The sequence below is a fragment of the Coenobita brevimanus genome, chromosome 61, assembly GCF_032717465.1.
Source record: "Coenobita brevimanus isolate Jiangsu-jjx chromosome 61, ASM3271746v2, whole genome shotgun sequence".
Taxonomy (NCBI): Eukaryota; Metazoa; Arthropoda; class Malacostraca; order Decapoda; family Coenobitidae; genus Coenobita; species Coenobita brevimanus.
In genome coordinates this window covers 29,832,894-29,851,404 of record NC_137014.1, presented here as the reverse complement: position 1 = coordinate 29,851,404, position 18,511 = coordinate 29,832,894, and the positions used below count along the sequence as shown (strand labels likewise).

At 43.5% G+C, this 18,511-nt stretch overlaps 1 protein-coding gene across 1 annotated transcript in view; it reads right to left on the bottom strand.

Annotated features, from left to right (window-relative positions):
- LOC145403731 (uncharacterized) overlaps positions 1 to 18,511 on the bottom strand; it is a 364,507-nt gene that overhangs the window by 116,088 nt on the left and 229,908 nt on the right. Inside the window, exons 9-10 of the mRNA XM_080275411.1 lie at positions 12,868 to 13,022; positions 1,072 to 1,207 (exon numbers count right to left, since the gene is read on the bottom strand). Of these exons, the coding sequence (XP_080131537.1) occupies positions 1,072 to 1,207; positions 12,868 to 13,022 (291 nt within the window). The remainder of the gene's footprint in view (positions 1 to 1,071; positions 1,208 to 12,867; positions 13,023 to 18,511) is intronic.

Sequence of the window (18,511 nt, the reverse complement as noted above, 5' to 3'; positions counted from 1 at the left end):
AAGGAAGACAGAAGAGGATGGAAGGAAAGAAGGATGGAGGAGAGGAAAGGGCAGACACCCGACAGCAACACTACATCAAGGATTGACTTTCAAAATTAGTGATCTCAAAAGAGAAACACATGACGCACAGTCAGCTTGGAACTAACCCAAGAACCCATGTATTTCTGAATATGAGTTGCTATAGGTTGCTTGGGCATCTATTAACAAACAGGAATATTTAGGAACAATCAGGTTTCATCAGCTAGCTTGAATCAATTCAAACTTTAGATGCATTCAAAGTTTAGAAGTTGGAACTTTAGAAGGCTGACTTTACATGCACGATGGATAATGGGTTTTGGCACTGAAGTGGTGACATGTCAGACTCCTGGTCTACAAAGAATGGACTGTCAAGTCTGTGACCACAGATTAAGTCAACAAAATTTTTAAAAAATACACACAGTACAAAATTAGCAACTTTCCAAGTGAAAATCAGCTGTGGGTCTTTCTTGTTTTGCAAGGATGACCCATTGAGATGAGGTATGCTAGCCATGTCAAGGATTTAGTAATTAAAAATATTTACTGGATGCATGAACCAACAGAGATGTCACAGACAGAAACACAAGGACAAGATAACTGTGATGTGGGTGGGCCACCTCTGTTCCACACCTGATGCTGCCAGTTGACAGCCAATGGGAAAGCAAAAATATGTGTCAGTGCATTTCTCCAAGAGCACCTGACCAGCAACAGCAATCATCATTCCAGAGAGTATATCCAGTATAATATAAACCATGCCATCCCACAAAACATTAATGATACAGCGTTAGAAGAAAAAAAATAACAACAGATGCACATACTGTATTGTACTTTAGCACATCTCTGAAAATGACGTATGGTAAAAAGTTCAGTACTGCAGACAGTTAAAAATGTATCACATGGATTATGTACAAAACAATATAACACCATTAATGAAGAATGTATGTTGGTTATGCACTGAGGTACAGGTTACTTGGCATGTTACAAAAGCAATTAGATCAACTCTCTGCAATACTTTTTTATTATACCATTAGTAGATAATCCAGTGCCAGTACTGACCTTCTCAATCTCATAGTCACTGAGGTTCTGAGCTTTGAGATCTGCAATGACTTTCTCTCTGAAATGCAGGAACCAGCCTCGTGCCTCTTTCTCAAGGATGCTAACCAGAACTGGCAATGCCTTCTTCATTAGCTCCCTGAAACAACAAGCTTCATAACATTACTGTTTTTAAGAAGTTACAATTTAGTATTTCTAACCATAAAACATTTCACCAGTCAGATTTCTAACACCATTAATTATAATAAAGTTCTATCTATCTATCTATTGCCAGACGCCTCAATCCCGTTTGGGGTGGCCACAAACAAATCGCCTCCACGTCGCCCTGTTCCCGCCATTTCACTGCCCTGCTCCCAACTCACACCCCCCTCTCTCATATACCTCTCCACCCAATCCCTCCATCTCATCCTCGGCCTCCCCCTCCCTCTTCCCCCCTCCACCTCACTCATATACACTCTCTTCATCAGTCTTTCACCCTCCATCCTCTCCACATGGCCAAACCACCTCAGTGTGTTCCTCATAACGCTTCCTATCACATCCACAGCCACACCACAACGCTCCTTTATATCCTCATTTGTCAGCCTGTCCCTCCATGTGACTCCACAGGCTCCTCTTAAATAACTCATTTCCACTGCTCTCACTCTTGACTTGTGTCCTTCCAACAATGTCCAAGCTTCACTTCCATACATTAGAGTTGGTATCACAATACTGTCATGTAGTAACTTTTTCACTTCCAAGCTCACTTCCCTGTTTCTTATCACTGCTTTCAAGGAACCAGCAACCTTTCTTCCCTGCTGTACCCTTTCAAGCACTTCACCCTCCAAACCTCCATCATTACTCATCACACTATCCAAGTACTTAAACGTACTCACATTTTCCAATTCCTCACCATCCAACCTCACTGTACATTCACTGACTTCACCTCTCTCAAAGACCATCACTTTACTCTTCCCTACATTCACCTTTAGATTCCATTTCTTACACACTCTCCCAAACTCATCCACCAAGCCTTCCAGCTCCCCTTCATCTTCACTCAACAACACAGTATCATCTACAAACAACAGTACAGTGAGTTTCCAAATACTATCCTCTCTCACCAGGGCCACTCCAACATCCACTACCCTACCTTGTACCTCTTTTATTACCCCATCCATGTACAGATTGAACAACCATGGACACATGACACATCCCTGTTTCAACCCAACCTTCAAAGAGAAAAATTCACTTAGTTCACCATCCACACACACTGCAGCCTTCGCACCATCGTACATACTCTTCACAGCATTCAACAACTTCCCATCTACTCCATATATTCTTAATACTTTCCACAATCCTTGTCTATCCACCCTGTTATATGCTTTCTCCAAATCCATGAATGCCGCATACAACTTCTTTCCCTTCTCTAGAAACTTTTCCACTAAAGATCTAAGAATGAATATCGGATCTACACAACCTCTTCCCTTCCTAAAGCCTCCCTGTTCTTCTCCAACTAATTTCTCTGTTCTTTCTCTAACTCTGTCAATAAGTATCCTACCATACACTTTTCCTATTATACTAAGAATACAAATGCCCCTATGATTACCACACACTTCTTTTTCCCCTTTTCCTTTGTATAAGGGAATACTTATATCTGACTTCCAATCCTCCGGGACTCTACCTTCCTCCCAGGCCAATCTGCACATCTTCCACATCCATTCCACTACTATCTCTCCCCCATGCTTCAGCATTTCACCACACACTCCATCAATTCCTGGGGCTTTCCCCAATTTAACTTTCTTCATTGCTTCCACAACTTCTATCCTACTAATTTCTTCCTGTCTTCTCACCTCCCTTCTTCTCCCAGCCATTCCCCAGCCACTTATACTCACATTACTTCCATCCTCTATGTTCAACAATTTCTCAAAGTGTTCTCTCCATCTGCTCACTTTTTCTCCCTTCTCCACTAGTAATCTACCATTTTTATCTTTCACTCCCCTGCTCACCTCACTTTCACCCTGTCTTACTCTCTTCAGCTCTTTCCAGAACATTTTCTTACAGTCCCTCCACTTTACACTCAAATTCCTTCCAAATTCCTCATCCACTCTCTTCTTACTCTCTCTTACTAATCTTTTCACCTCTCTCTTTCTTTCTACATATAACTCTCTCTTCCGCCTCCCAACTTCTTCCACGCCCCTATTTCTCATCCATTCATTGTATGCTTTCTTCTTTTATGTCACAGCCTGTCTCACCTCTTCAGTCCACCACGCTGTTCCTTGCACCCCCCTCCGTCTTCTCTGTCACGAATCAATTCGCGACATTTCCTTTTTGTGAGAAGCCACGAACTATTAGTGGAAAACTCACTGTGTATCGCTCAGTTAACCGTTTCTCTCTCCATTCCGGGGTATACTTTTCAAATAATTCGTCACCGTTTTCAAAAAGTGACCGATTTAATGCACGTCACTAAGTGCGCTACTGAGCGATACAATTATTTCTTTATCGTTTGCCTCTGCTTCATTCAACCGTTAGCCACGCCTTCTTCCGGTGGCCTGTGCGTACTGCTTATGCATTATTTGAATTCAGTTTAGTGTTTGCTGTGACGGAGACAGGACCTGTGCAGCAGTGCGAGAGGTCAGCTAGTACCCAAACTCCACTTACAGTTTCTCCAAGCTCCCACCTTTAGTTCTCCAGCTTTGGGTGATACACCGCATTCATTGACTAGTATTTCCTTTGTGTATTTTGTAGTCTTAAGAGTTTAGTTAAGGTGTTTTTCCTAGGCGTAAGTATTTAGCTTCTGTGTGAGTGAGCGAGTGCGTCTCATTTAATTTGATTTGAAATGTAATGTTAAATTTGTTTTTGTAATTAATAAATTTAACAGTTCTATTTCTTGAGCTTAATGTAGAGTAAAAATCTTGTTTCATTTCTCCATAATTAAGCTTATTTTCCATATAGCTCCTAGCTTGCATAAACGTTTGCTTTCATAACTGGTACTTAGACCAGTCTTGTTGTATTAACTTAAAATCCGTTGTGCCAGGAGTTAATGCATCAGCAAGAACCTGATGTTATTATTATTAGTATTAGTTATTTATTGTCAGGGGTGATGTAACTTTCTCCAGAGGCTAACAGTACAGTAATTCAGCATTTGTGAGTAATTAGTCTCTGCTGTGTACTGTTGAGAAAGTTTATAAATTCTCGTTCTTAGAGAATCGTGCACAAGCCAGCGTAAAGTAATCGTTGCTTGATGTAGCAAGACAATCATTGTCTCTGCGCTTCAATATTATTGAATATAAATATCAATTTAAATAATATTTAACCATTTATATCAAAATTACAGATCTATTTTAAAAACCCCGTGACAATTGGCGACCTCATTCCAGGATATTAACTCCTAGCTCTAAAGCTATTCACGAGATAGTGCTCACTCATTCATATTTAGGTATTTATCATTAAAGTTTATAGGCACAAGCTTACTGGTGTTTACCCTTAATTTAGCAAGTGAATTTTGCTTTATTAATCAATAGAATACTTAACTCTAGTTTATTTTTGGTAACGCCAGACAATTTTATTCGCTTCTGGGAAGTCGGCGTACCCATTGTGTTTATTATTGAGTCTTCCCAGTCATTTACATTTTTGATTTATTCTTTGCCAGTTAACTGGATAAGACTGGTCACCACTAGCTTGTGTCTGTACTCTTTACTTGTGTTTATTAGTATTCGTCGCTAAGCAGTCAGTACTCAATTTCGGTTACTTAGTAAATTGAGCTAGCATCATGGCTACAGCTGTATATGTACAGGAAGCCAAAGATATTGGTCTCACAGACCCAGAGAAAATACAGAGTTACGTTCTCTCACGGTTCAATTACGAGCAAGAACGTGAGAAAGATGCTCGTGAAGAGCGTAGGATTCAGCGCGAATGCGAGCGAGAACAGCGCGAATACGAGCGAGAACAGCGTGAGGAACGTGAAAGAGAGCGTGCTTATGAACAAGAGCAGCGTGAGAAACAGCGCGAATACGAGCAGAAACAACGCGAGCTCGAGTTAGAAAAGAGCGAGAACAGCGCGAATACGAGCGTGAACAACGAGACAGAGAACGAGAACACGAACGTGCCGAGCGAGAAGCACGCGAGAGACATGAACTTGAAGTGCTGAAGCTCAAGCGAGATTCCTTGGCTTCAGACACGTCTGGTGCAGTTGGTCCAAGCTCCACGAGCGTTCCCCCTGCACATGTCCTGGCGACCCCACGCATCAAGCTTCCTTCATACAAGGAAAGCGAGCGAATCGAGCCGTACATAGCTCGTTTTGAGGACATGGCAGACTTATATCAACTGGATGAGGCAGCTAAGCGGCTTCAGTTTCTTAGCCTATTTGAGGGCCCTGCCCTCGATATTCTCCACAGAATTCGTGGAGACAATCTCACATATGAGATGATGAAAGCTGCACTCATTAAGGCGTATGGTCTCACAGTAGACGACGCCAAAGTTCAGTTCATGCGAGCTCGTCTCCAAGACAAGGAGACAGCTGTTCAGTTCCTTGATCGTCTCACAGCTTACTTAAATGAGTGGATGGAGAAAGATGAAACTCCTTCCACGCGTGAGGGGATAATTGACCTTATGCTGCGTACACAGCTAGAGAGGTCGTGGCCTGCTGAGCTCATAGCACAGCTTAAGATCTGCCAGGTGAAAGATGCCAGCCAAATGGCAGAGAAGGCTGACGCATTCTTTACTGCATACGGGTATCAAACTCGCAAGCAGCAAAACACCTGGAACAGAAAAGATACTGCCAAGTCTGGGAAGCCGTCTCAGACTGAATCCCAGCACCAAGGCCGTTCTCAGAGTAATGGGCAAGGTCCAAAACCGCAGTGGAAGGACCAGGGGCAAAACACTCAGAAACCTGAGTGGAAGAGGTACAACAAGTACCCTAACCAGCAGCAGTATCAGCCACGCAACCGACCGTCGGGACAAACTTTTTCACCTCCAGCTCAAAAGAGGCAGGAAGCGAATGCAGCCTTCATTCCTCAGCAGCAGCCTGGTGGTCACGTCCCTACCAGTGTGGGTACTTCCCCACAGTTCACTAGTCCCACAGTGACAGTGAACCCCCCTCCACAGATGGCCAATGTTCCATCTTCCCAATATAACCCTCAAGGCACAATGTTTGCCACATCAATTCAGCAGCCTCATGAGTGGCTAGCTGCTTCCTCCACAGGCCCTCCCACAGGTGACAGTACCTTCCTTGTTCAGCCAGGGTTTGTGGGAGGCATTCCTGTGAAGGTCCTGAGAGACAATGGTTCCTCAGGTTGCTCTGTTAAGCAGAGTCTAGTTCGGCCTGAGCAGTATACAGGTCGACAGATCCATGTAAGCCTTATTGATGGATCAGTGAGATTGTTCCCTGAGGCATGTATCCAGGTGGCATCTCCATTTTATACTGGTACGACACTTGCAGTTGTCATGCTAGAGCCTCTATTTGACTTAATAGTAGGCAATATTAATGGAGTCAAGGATAGTTGCTCCGATGGCGCTACTCAGACTTCGGCTGCTGCGGTGACACGAGCCATGACTGAGGCTCCAGACTGTGTCACCCCAGTGATCATTGAATCGCCGCAAGATCTGATGTGCAGTCAACTTGTTGTACAAGAACAACATTCTGACCCGACACTTGCTGCCGTGTGGAACAAACAAAAGGGTCGAGTGATAAAGTATTCACGGGGAGGTCGAGCCAAGTTCCTTCGTAAACAAGGACGGCTCTACCGTGAGTCACGAACACCCGAGGGCGAGGTTCGACTGCAGTTTGTCGTTCCCGCCAAGTACCGCCCAGCAGTGTTACAATGGGGTCATTGTTCAGCCTCAGGAGGTCACATGGGCAAAAGGAAGACCCAGGGCCGTATCCGAGCTGACTTTTTCTGGCCAGGGATGGGACGGGACATAGATAGTTTTGTCCGTTCTTGCAGTGTGTGCCAAAGTATCACCACTAATCAGGGACGTGCCCTTCCTGTGCCATTTGTAACTACACCTGTAATCTCTGAGTCAGTTGAGAGACAGGGTAGTGGTGAAGTGGGTGCAGACCTGACGTCTCGCCCATTGGCCCCACAGGACACATTATGTCCAGGGCCTTTACATACATATTATGTACCGTAGGTTAAGGGGGAAGTTGAGAGGCGACTTGAGGCTATGGAAGACCCAAGTTTGCATAAGGATTCTCAGCTTCCCGGTACTAATAGGAGTACTGTAGGTTAAGGGGGAAGTTCGAGAGAGAACTCCGCAGTGGCGACTTGAGGCTATGGAAGACCCAAGTTTGCATAAGGATTCTCAGCTTCCCGGTACTAATAGAAGTACTGTAGGTTAAGGGGGAAGTTCGAGAGAGAACTCCGCAGTGGCGACTTGAGGCTATGGAAGACCCAAGTTTGCATAAGGATTCTCAGCTTCCCGGTACTAATAGAAGTACTGTAGGTTAAGGGGGAAGTTCGAGAGAGAACTCCGCAGTGGCGACTTGAGGCTATGGAAGACCCAAGTTTGCACAAGGATTCTCAGCTTCCCGATACTAATATAAGTATTGTAGGTTAAGGGGGAAGTTCGAGAGAGAACTCCGCAGAGGCGACTTGAGGCTATGGAAGACCCAAGTTTGCACAAGGATTCTCAGCTTCCCAATACTAATATAGTATTGTAGGTTAAGGGGGAAGTTCGAGAGAGAACTCCGCAGAGGCGACTTGAGGCTATGGAAGACCCAAGTTTGCACAAGGATTCTCAGCTTTTCAATACTAATATAAGTATCGTAGGTTAAGGGGGAAGTTCGAGAGAGAACTCCGCAGAGGCGACTTGAGGCTATGGAAGACCCAAGTTTGCACAAGGATTCTCAGCTTCCCAATACTAATATAAGTATTGTAGGTTAAGGGGGAAGTGAGAACTCTGCAGAGGCGACTTGAGGCTATGGAAGACCCAAGTTTGCACAAGGATTCTCAGCTTCCCGATATTAATATAAGTACTGTAGGTTAAGGCACAGGTTGAGGACCCGTGTGCGGTTCGAGGCTATGGAAGACCCGAGTTTGCACAGGGATTCTCAACTTGCCGACCATAATCGTGTGCTATAATTAATGGCGACCTCGAGTGTACTTTTCATAGCATGTACTGACTGCTAGCCAGAGAGAGTAATTGTAACATAATAAGAATTTTGTCTCATTGACACTTTTGATGCTCCACATTAATTGGTTTTGCAGGTTCAGCAATGGGTGTAGCAGTTTTGCTGTGCGGGCCAGCTGATCGTCTGCCGCACGCTGCCGCCTCTTCTCCTCTGCCTTCGTCGTCGCCATATTATTTACTGTGTCATTTTACACGTAGGTACAGTTACACTACAACTGTCACACCTACACCGCGTATTACATACACCACGCTACACAACAATTAGTTGTCAGTGTAAATGTAGCGAATTTTCGCTCAGTACAGGATTTTCACCGTCGTCACGGAGTTTTTCCCTCAAGCTTGCTTCTATTAACGTAAATACGAGGTTTTTTCACTCACTGGCGACTGCGATTTTCTCCTGTAGCAGGATAGCACACACACCACAGTGTGAATCTTGTGTGACTGAGTTAGGATTTATATGTATGTATATTGAAATCATTCTTCTGAAGGAAGAAAGATTTAATTTTCATGGGGCGTAATGTCACGAATCAATTCGCGACATTTCCTTTTTGTGAGAAGCCACGAACTATTAGTGGAAAACTCACTGTGTATCGCTCAGTTAACCGTTTCTCTCTCCATTCCGGGGTATACTTTTCAAATAATTCGTCACCGTTTTCAAAAAGTGACCGATTTAATGCACGTCACTAAGTGCGCTACTGAGCGATACAATTATTTCTTTATCGTTTGCCTCTGCTTCATTCAACCGTTAGCCACGCCTTCTTCCGGTGGCCTGTGCGTACTGCTTATGCATTATTTGAATTCAGTTTAGTGTTTGCTGTGACGGAGACAGGACCTGTGCAGCAGTGCGAGAGGTCAGCTAGTACCCAAACTCCACTTACAGTTTCTCCAAGCTCCCACCTTTAGTTCTCCAGCTTTGGGTGATACACCGCATTCATTGACTAGTATTTCCTTTGTGTATTTTGTAGTCTTAAGAGTTTAGTTAAGGTGTTTTTCCTAGGCGTAAGTATTTAGCTTCTGTGTGAGTGAGCGAGTGCGTCTCATTTAATTTGATTTGAAATGTAATGTTAAATTTGTTTTTGTAATTAATAAATTTAACAGTTCTATTTCTTGAGCTTAATGTAGAGTAAAAATCTTGTTTCATTTCTCCATAATTAAGCTTATTTTCCATATAGCTCCTAGCTTGCATAAACGTTTGCTTTCATAACTGGTACTTAGACCAGTCTTGTTGTATTAACTTAAAATCCGTTGTGCCAGGAGTTAATGCATCAGCAAGAACCTGATGTTATTATTATTAGTATTAGTTATTTATTGTCAGGGGTGATGTAACTTTCTCCAGAGGCTAACAGTACAGTAATTCAGCATTTGTGAGTAATTAGTCTCTGCTGTGTACTGTTGAGAAAGTTTATAAATTCTCGTTCTTAGAGAATCGTGCACAAGCCAGCGTAAAGTAATCGTTGCTTGATGTAGCAAGACAATCATTGTCTCTGCGCTTCAATATTATTGAATATAAATATCAATTTAAATAATATTTAACCATTTATATCAAAATTACAGATCTATTTTAAAAACCCCGTGACATTCTCTTCCTCCCACACACCACATCACATGCTGCACATATTTCTTCTGTAAATATCCTGCACAACCTTCCATGTCCCCCATCTGCTCCAATTCATATTTGCCCAATCGTTCCTCCATTTCTCTCTTATACTCTGCCTTTATCTCATCCTCTTGTAACCTTTCCACTCTCCTTGCAACTACTCCTTCCTCTCGTCTTTCCCTTCTTCTATTTCTCCATCTCACTTGGATCCTAATTCTGGCCACCACCAAGTAGTGGTCAGAATGTCCACTCCCCCAACCTCTATAAGCTCTTGCATCCATTACATTACACATCTCTCAATTATCTGGTGCAATTCGGCCAACCCCCAATGCCTAATAATGTGAAATGCCGGATACTGCATCAGTACCCCCAATCGGCTATCCATATCGTGTTGAACTGGGTAGTCTTGACCTTCTATCCTAAGAACTTTCAAACAATAATACCCATGAGTAAAAGATTATAATCAAGCATAAAATATAACACAGTGTTGATACAGTACATACAGTACAGTAATACAGTGAAGTATATATAGTAATATAATCATAATCATACTGTACTCACCTACTGTTGGCATTGGTGGAGGGTAGAGTTGCACACTATGCAGTACAGAGCACTTAATCTCATATGGTCTAGTGGCAAATGGCTCCCACAAAGTCACAGCACTTACAGCAACGAGCGAGGCATAGGGGGCCACAGGCTGTCATTGTTTAGGGGTAGGCTCCATGTGGGTCATAAATGCACAATACACAAATACATCCTCATTATATGGCATCCAGGGGAGAGAATGAGAGAACGACAGTAGGCTTGGCACGTCAGTTGGGCCAGTCTTGCAATGCACTGAGATTGGCTGGTGTGTTGCAGGGTCTGCCCACATGCCGATTGGGTCCCCTGTCTGAGCTGGATGTACATATCAATGCCAAAAAATTGCATACTGTAGTACCACCAATTGCTTCCCATTTCTAACCGGATATCGCCTAATTTCGCTGGACACTGTTTTAATACAGCCGAGCAAAAAGCACCGGATACTGCATTGGGCCAGAGACTGTGACAATCGGTAACTGAGAGATAACTGTACTGTACTGAGCTCTGTTACCCACAAAACACTTCACTGATCATATTTATAAGACAATTAATATATTATACAATATTAACCCTTTCATTACCAATCGACGCACGCTGCATCCAATTGCAAGCAAGTACTTGGGACACAGTCCTGGGCACCCAAAACCACACACTGAAAGACCCCTCCCCCCCCGTCACCACGCTATCCCCACGCACTTGATAGTTCATAAACAATTTATCCTCACATCCTTATTTATACAGTAATCACTCTAATATCCGGACGCCCAATATCCGAACATCCCCACTATCCGGACATAAGAATGTTTCATACTGTACTTTTTTCCATACTATACTTATCTCATTTCACTCTTTAATGTCCTTTATTGGTGTGAATAGGGTGTTAGGAGCTAGTTATGTGCAGTAGGAAGGTGTTTTACTGAGTTAGGCCAGGTTAGGGTCCATAAGTACCAGTCCAGGAGCCAGTCACCAGAATGTTTATTATTGTATGAACCTACTTCTAAACCCTCATTTTGTTTCTTTTGCATTTATTTCAGTCATTTATGTGCCTTATTGGTGTGATTTGGGTCTTAAATAGGTGTTATGCATGTCCAGAGGGAGTTGTATAGGTGTTTCTCTGAGTCAGGGTCCATAAGTACAAGTCCATAAGCTGGGGCCCAATATCCGGACAGAACCAATATCCGGACCTACCTATGGCTCTATTACGTCGGATATTGGAGTGATTACTGTACTTCGATAATCATAATTTTTTTCACCACAATCCCGAACAAATGTACTTGCTTATGATATTGTAGAAAAGATCAGCCAAATGTAAATTATGCCATAATTATTATTTTTTACTTCAGTTTTTCTCACAGAAATATAACTTTCATGGTAAATGTTACTGAGAAAAAGTTATAGGTAATATATTTGGCTACATTTTGGTGTACAGTATAAAGAATTACTGTAGGTCAATTAAGGCCGATATTACGAAGCGCAAAAGGATATTACCTTACGCTTGAGCTAGGCTCGTAGCACACTGACTGGGGCAGTGGGGTGAAGCTGGATGTGGGGTGGGTTGAGCACGGCGAAGGAATACACGGGAACGCAAGTAGTGTTTTGTTCTCACCCAGAAATGGATGCAAAATCATTCCATAACCAAAAAAACAGAGGCCATTTTGTTTGATGTAACTGGCATCGAATGGTAACGAGCAGTTGAAACGTGCGCAGATGCAGCCTGTGTCAACTGGTAACGAGTACATGAAGTTTGCACCGCAACCATAAACACCAAAGGGTTAACACAGAAGCAACAGCTCCACAACATCCTTTATCAACTTTTACCTGATTGCTCCCTCTTTACTCCCCTACCCTCATTCCCCCTTGTCACCTTACTTTTCCTCACTCTTGCCCCCTTACCCCCCCTCACCCTTGCACTCTTACTTTTACTTGCCCTTGCCCCTTACCTTTCCTCACCCTTGCCCCTTACCTTTCCTCACCCTTGCCCCTTACCTTTCATCACCCTTGCCCATTAACCCTCCATCATCCTTGCCCCTTACCTTTCATCACCCTTGCCCATTAACCCTCCATCATCCTTGCCCTCTTATCCTCCTTCACTTTTGCCCTCTTACCCTCCCTCACCCTTGTTCCCTTACCCTTCCTCACCCTTGCCCCCTTACCCTTCCTCGCCCTTGCCCCCTTACCCTTCCTCATCCTTGCTCCCTTTCCTTTCTTCACCCTTGCCCTCTTACTCTTTCTAACCCTTGCCCATTTACTCTCCCTCATCCTTGCCCTCCTATCCTCCTTCACCTTTGTCCCTTTACCCTCCCTCACCTTTGCCCCCTTACCCTTCCTAACCCTTACCCCTTTACTCTTCATCAATCTTGCATCTTATGCTCCCTCACCCTCTTTCACCCTTACCCTCCTACCCTCATCCACTCTCGACCCTTTACCCTCCCTCACCCTTACCTTCATGCTCCCTCACCCTTGACCCCTTACCCTCCCTCACCTTTGTCCCCTACCCTACCCTGCCCTTCACAAACCTGTTAAAGAGTCGCAAGTCCAACTCCAACCCCTGTGGTGTGGTGAAGATATAGGGAACTGGCGGCTGCTTCTCTCCACTCAGCTGAAACTTTTCTCGGGATGCTCGTCGAATCTGTTCCACCATCCACGAGCACAGTCCATCCACATCTCCATCCTGGGGTTATTGGGATATTTGATAATTGCAGGCATAACATACCCTCTCTACTACCAGAAGTCACCTCAAAGTTGAATATACTATGACAATCTGGTGACAAAAAGAATACAGTACAGAACAGTATACAGTGCATGACACCACAGAAATGAAGGGGTCAATGCATAACACTAAAACCGTTGTTGGTGAGGGACACCTTCATACAGAGGCACCAATATGACCAAGCAGCTCTACATCCTTCAACTCCTGCTTTTTCCCCCAGCAGGAGGATGTTGGACTGAAGGAAAAGAGTAACTTCTGTCTGCAATCCATCAACTTCACATCCAAATAAGTCTGGGGTTACAACAACAACAATTATTGCAGAATTCTGTCCACATTATCTTTCTGAACAAATAAAAAACTGAAATTGAAAACTGAAAGGGATCTTTGTATGCAGCATGCGTTAGGATTGTACAGTACCCTCGCGTCCAACACGGTAATATTGTCATGCACAGGTCCCATGTTGGACCAAAAACGTGTTGGACAAACAACAGAGCTTATGGGGAAAAATGAATTATGTCAGCAACCCTAGGAAAAGTCACCCTCAATACCTACCATATACCTTTACATTTATTGGTACTACTGTAATTATAATAAATGGTGCTGTACTATGAATGATAACTAACCTTTTAGGATAGTGTTGGTGGGCTTGCTGGGAATGGAAGGTGGTATCCGAGGTTGTAGGTAGTCCTACTAGGTCCCCGGAGGATGGCTGCTGGCGTCACTAGCAGGTAATGGCTGCTGCTCCTCCTCAACCTTTCTCATAAATCCTGCGAAACCACTCTTAGAATCACTATCCTCATCCACATCCATGGAAAGTCCTGCTTCTGCCTGTCCTAGCACTCCGTAAGCCTTCACTGCTGCCAGGATCTTGTCCTGGTTTTTTATTATGGTCCTCGGGCTGGCTTCATTCACGTCGTAGGCCTTGGCAATGTCCACTTTCCTCTCCCTTTTCTTCTTCCTCTCGATGATTTCTAGCTTGGTGGCCTGAGGGAGGTGCTGCCACTTCTTGGGGTTCTCAGAAGGTTTCCAAGGCATCGTGAACAGGATAAAATGCAGTTGCAAATGGCAGAAAATGCGGCGAGAAAAAAGCACCTTCCAATGCGAATTATGCGACTGAGTGGCACTGTGGCGGGAGAAATTTAAACATCACGTGAGAGCAGAAACATTTTTGATTGGGCGACATCACAATCATGTCACGATAGTGGGTGGGGGAGGCAACTTGATCAGAAGTTTTGATTGGCTGTCAGCATCACAGGAACATCCAGTATGACCGTGTTGGACTGGGGGTGATCATGCTAGAGGCGAACTCTGGGATTTCGCCCACTTCTCGGAGCTTCGTGCGTGTTATGCTAATGCACCCATGTTACAGTAATTAAATTGTATTAAATTGTACTAATTTTTTTCTCTCTGTGCTGGACGCAAATCGTGCTGGACAAACGCGTGTTGGACGTGAGGGTACTGTAATACTATATGGTAGTGAGACCTGGGCAGTAAAGGAGGAGGATATTCTCAGGTTCAAACATACAGAAATGACAATGATTAGGTGGATGTGCAGTGCGTCCCTGCATGCAAGGTCTGGGGGGCTGGGCTTATGATGGAAGAGCTGAGAGGTAGGATGGGGGAGTGTATTGCTGTTGTGATGAGAAGAGGCAGATTGAGGTAGTCTGGGCATGTGGGGAGGATGGGGAATGATTATTGGGTGCAGAAAATAAGGGGCATTAATACTGGGGATGGGGTTGCAAGGGGTATCTTGAAGAAGACGTGGGACGAGGTCATTAAGTGTGACCTCAGAGTTAAGGGACTGAACAGGGAGGCTGCCATAGACCGAGCAGTACTAAGAGCCGCCATTAGGTGACCAAGGCCAACGTATGCATGCATGTTGAGCCTTCAAAAACGAAACGAAAGACAGAATACGACAATGTGTGATTAAAAAGGCTCATCTAATGACAAAGATTACAATCAAAGAAGCAGCAATCCAACACATTTTTGCTGGAATATTAAGTACTGGCTTCTGACAATAATGTACAATGCAACAGATATTTGCTAGAATATTGAGTGCAGACTTCTGAAAATCATGTAATGAAGCATACAGATTAATATCTAGTGAACCTGATCAAAACAATGTGAGATTAATCCCACATTGAGGCTAGGATCAGCTTGGGGATATGAATTTTCCTACAGCATTCTTTACTAATTTTCCACAAGGTCCAAGAATGTCACAAACATACCAGTACTATCACATAACATCAGTCCTGGGTAACACAGCCCTAACATTTACTCTATTCAGTATGAATGGCAGATAGTAGTGCCTAAATGCTGACATGTGAAGATGTGTCACCATCTGTTCCATGCTGGAAGATTACTGTTCCTCAGAGGACAGACTGTCTAGTCTACAGTATACCCAGAGTAAATACTTTGAAAAATCCAGTAAATAAACATATTACACCAAAACCTCCATACGTCAGAACCTTTTGGTCAAGATTACGATTAAATCGGCATGGAATATGATATTCGTCAATGAAAATAATTTAAATAAAAAAAAAAATTGTAAAAATCCCGGAAAAAATTCCCCAAAGTTGTAAAATATGGTCTAATGGAAACCTAATCTTGGCATGACACACTAGGTTCATCCTGTTTTAGCCTGTGAGGAGCCATCATTCGCCTCCCACCTCACCTAAGTCTAGCATCAACATGCAGCCTCCTAAGCAGGGTGACCTCTGAGTTGCTTGCACAAATTTTCTGCAATGACTCTGATAGTGATTAATTCTGCATACAACAGTGCTTTACATTAGTGATTAAGATCTGTATATAAAGTGTAATATTGTTTGTAAGCGTATGGTAGTGCAATTGTGATTATGGTTAGAAAATGTTGCACAGAAGTGGAAATCTTGCACAAAAGCAATCATATGCCCTCCTAACACCTCTATATCCTACCACAAGGCCATCCTTGTGCTTGGATTGCACTCTCTGCAAACATGTTAAGTGATTTTTTTTCTGCTTAGTCAGGAGGTCTCACACTTTCCATAAATCGAGTGAAGTCAGAATGTCCTCAGACCCTATTATTCCAACTAAACAAGGTTTTACTGTAAAAACAACAACAGGAACAACAACAAGGAACACCCAGAGAGTGCAACACATGTGCCTACCAAGTGGTCAAAGGACCAAATATTTGACTTTCTTGTGTGACCTTGACCTTTGACAGATTACTCTGAACATCAAATTACTTTATTCTCCCCTAACCCTTAACCTTTCCACCATGTTTGGTTCAAATTAAAATTGCTTGAGTTGACTCTGACCAGTGACCTTGATCTTAGACCTTTCCTTGTGACTTTGACCTCTGACTGATTGCTCTCAAAACCTAATTTCTTTATCCATCTTTTAACCTGAGCCCTTGAGCAAAATTTGGTATACACTGGAAAAAAAAAAAAAAAAATTCAAGTTGACTGTGCCATGTGACCCTGACCTTTAACCCGCCCCGTCCCGACCACTTTTTGACCACTGGTACCCCCCAATCCCGACCATTTTTCGACCCTTTTTTTTTTTTTTTTTTTGCTAAAACTTTCGCTTTTGGTGAGAAACATCGAAAATTCATAGAGAAATCGCTCACCTGAGGTTTAAAATACTCATTACAGGTAGGAGAGCCTCCTTACCTTACTGGGTTTTCTATCAGGCTGGCACCAAAGAAAACGAGTTCTATGGGAGGATAACTATTTCACACCACTCATAAACGGTATTTATTTATTTACTGTTACAAATTTATATGTAGTACAAGAGTATATTGGTTTTCAAGCAGTAATACAGGCATTATAAGCATTGTTTCACTCACTAATACCTGACCTTTTTTTGCCACATTACCTGATCATCATTTCTAACTGTTTCTTCCTCTAATGCTATGTAAAGTTTGTCCTCCACATTGTCATTGATTGGGGAATCACTCTGGCCCTGAATTTCGTACCGTGGCATGACATGGCTATACTGGCCAGGTCACTGATAACAGGTGAATTGCTGAGAAAAGGGCATGCAGGGGGGGGAGGAGGTCATGCTGGGTAAGGCATTGTCTCTGCCTGGCATCTTGTTGAGGCAGGTGTCCCGTGTATACGTACCAAAAATGACTCGCGAAAATTGAAAATTGTGGAAATTATGAACCTTGCAATTGCAGGACGTTGAAGTACGTCCTCGGGATTAGCTGTGACAAAACGTGAGGACGTGGAAGTACGTCCTCGGGACGGCGCGGGTTAACCTATCTATCTATCTATTGCCAGACGCCTCAATCCCGTTCGAGGTGGCCACAAACAAATTGCCTCCACGTCGCCCTGCCCCCACCATTTCACTGCCCCGCTCCCAACCCACACCCCCCTCTCTCATATACCTCTCCATCCCATTCCTCCATCTCATCCTCGGCCTCCCCCTCCCTCTTCCCCCCTCCATCTCACTCACATACACTCTCTTCGTCAGTCTTTCACCCTCCATCTTCTCCACATGGCCAAACCACCTCGGTGTATTCCTCATAACGCTTCCTATCGCATCCACATCCACACCACAACGCTCCTTTATATCCTCATTTGCCAGCCTGTCTCTCCATGTGACTTCACAGGCTCCTCTTAAATAACTCATTTCCATTGCTCTCACTCTTGACTTGTGTCCTTCCAGCAACGTCCAAGCTTCACTTCCATACGTTAGAGTTGGTATCACAATACTGTCATGTAGTAACTTTTTCACTTCCATGCTCACTTCCTTGCTTCTTATCACTGCTTTCAAGGAACCAGCAACCTTTCTTTCCTGCTGTACCCTTTCAAGCACTTCACCCTCCAAACCTCCATCCTTACTCATCACACTACCCAAGTACTTAAATGTACTCACATTTAACCTACTGTTCTAAAAAAAAAAAAAATAAATAAAAAAAAAAAAAGGGTCAGCCTCTTGGGTGACCCTCAGCTCATCTACCAATCCGGATCCTATCTATCTATCTACAGCCAAAGACCATAATCCTATACAGGGTGGTCACTGATCCAAATCAGATTAAACCTGTATTTATTCTGTTCACACACAGGCACATACTGTATTTCAAATTTTGATCTTGCCCTGTGAACTTGACTTTTGAATGATTGTTCTTCCACCAAGTTTGGTTCAAATCGGATCAGAACTGTCTGAGCTGACCCTGCCCTATGGCCCTTCCCTGGGACCTTGACTTTTGACTGAATGTTCTCAAATTTTAATCCTTTTATTCCTGTCCTATCCTCGGTCCTTCCACAAAGTTTGGTTTATACTAGATAAAAACCGTGCAGGCTGCCCTTACTCTGTGACCCTGATCTTTGACCTATTGCTTTAAAGAACAATAATTTACTCCATGGGTGACCCTCAACCACTCCACAGAGTCTGGTTAAAATTGGATAAAAACTGTTTTAGTTCTATTGTTAACACACACACACACACACACACACACACACACA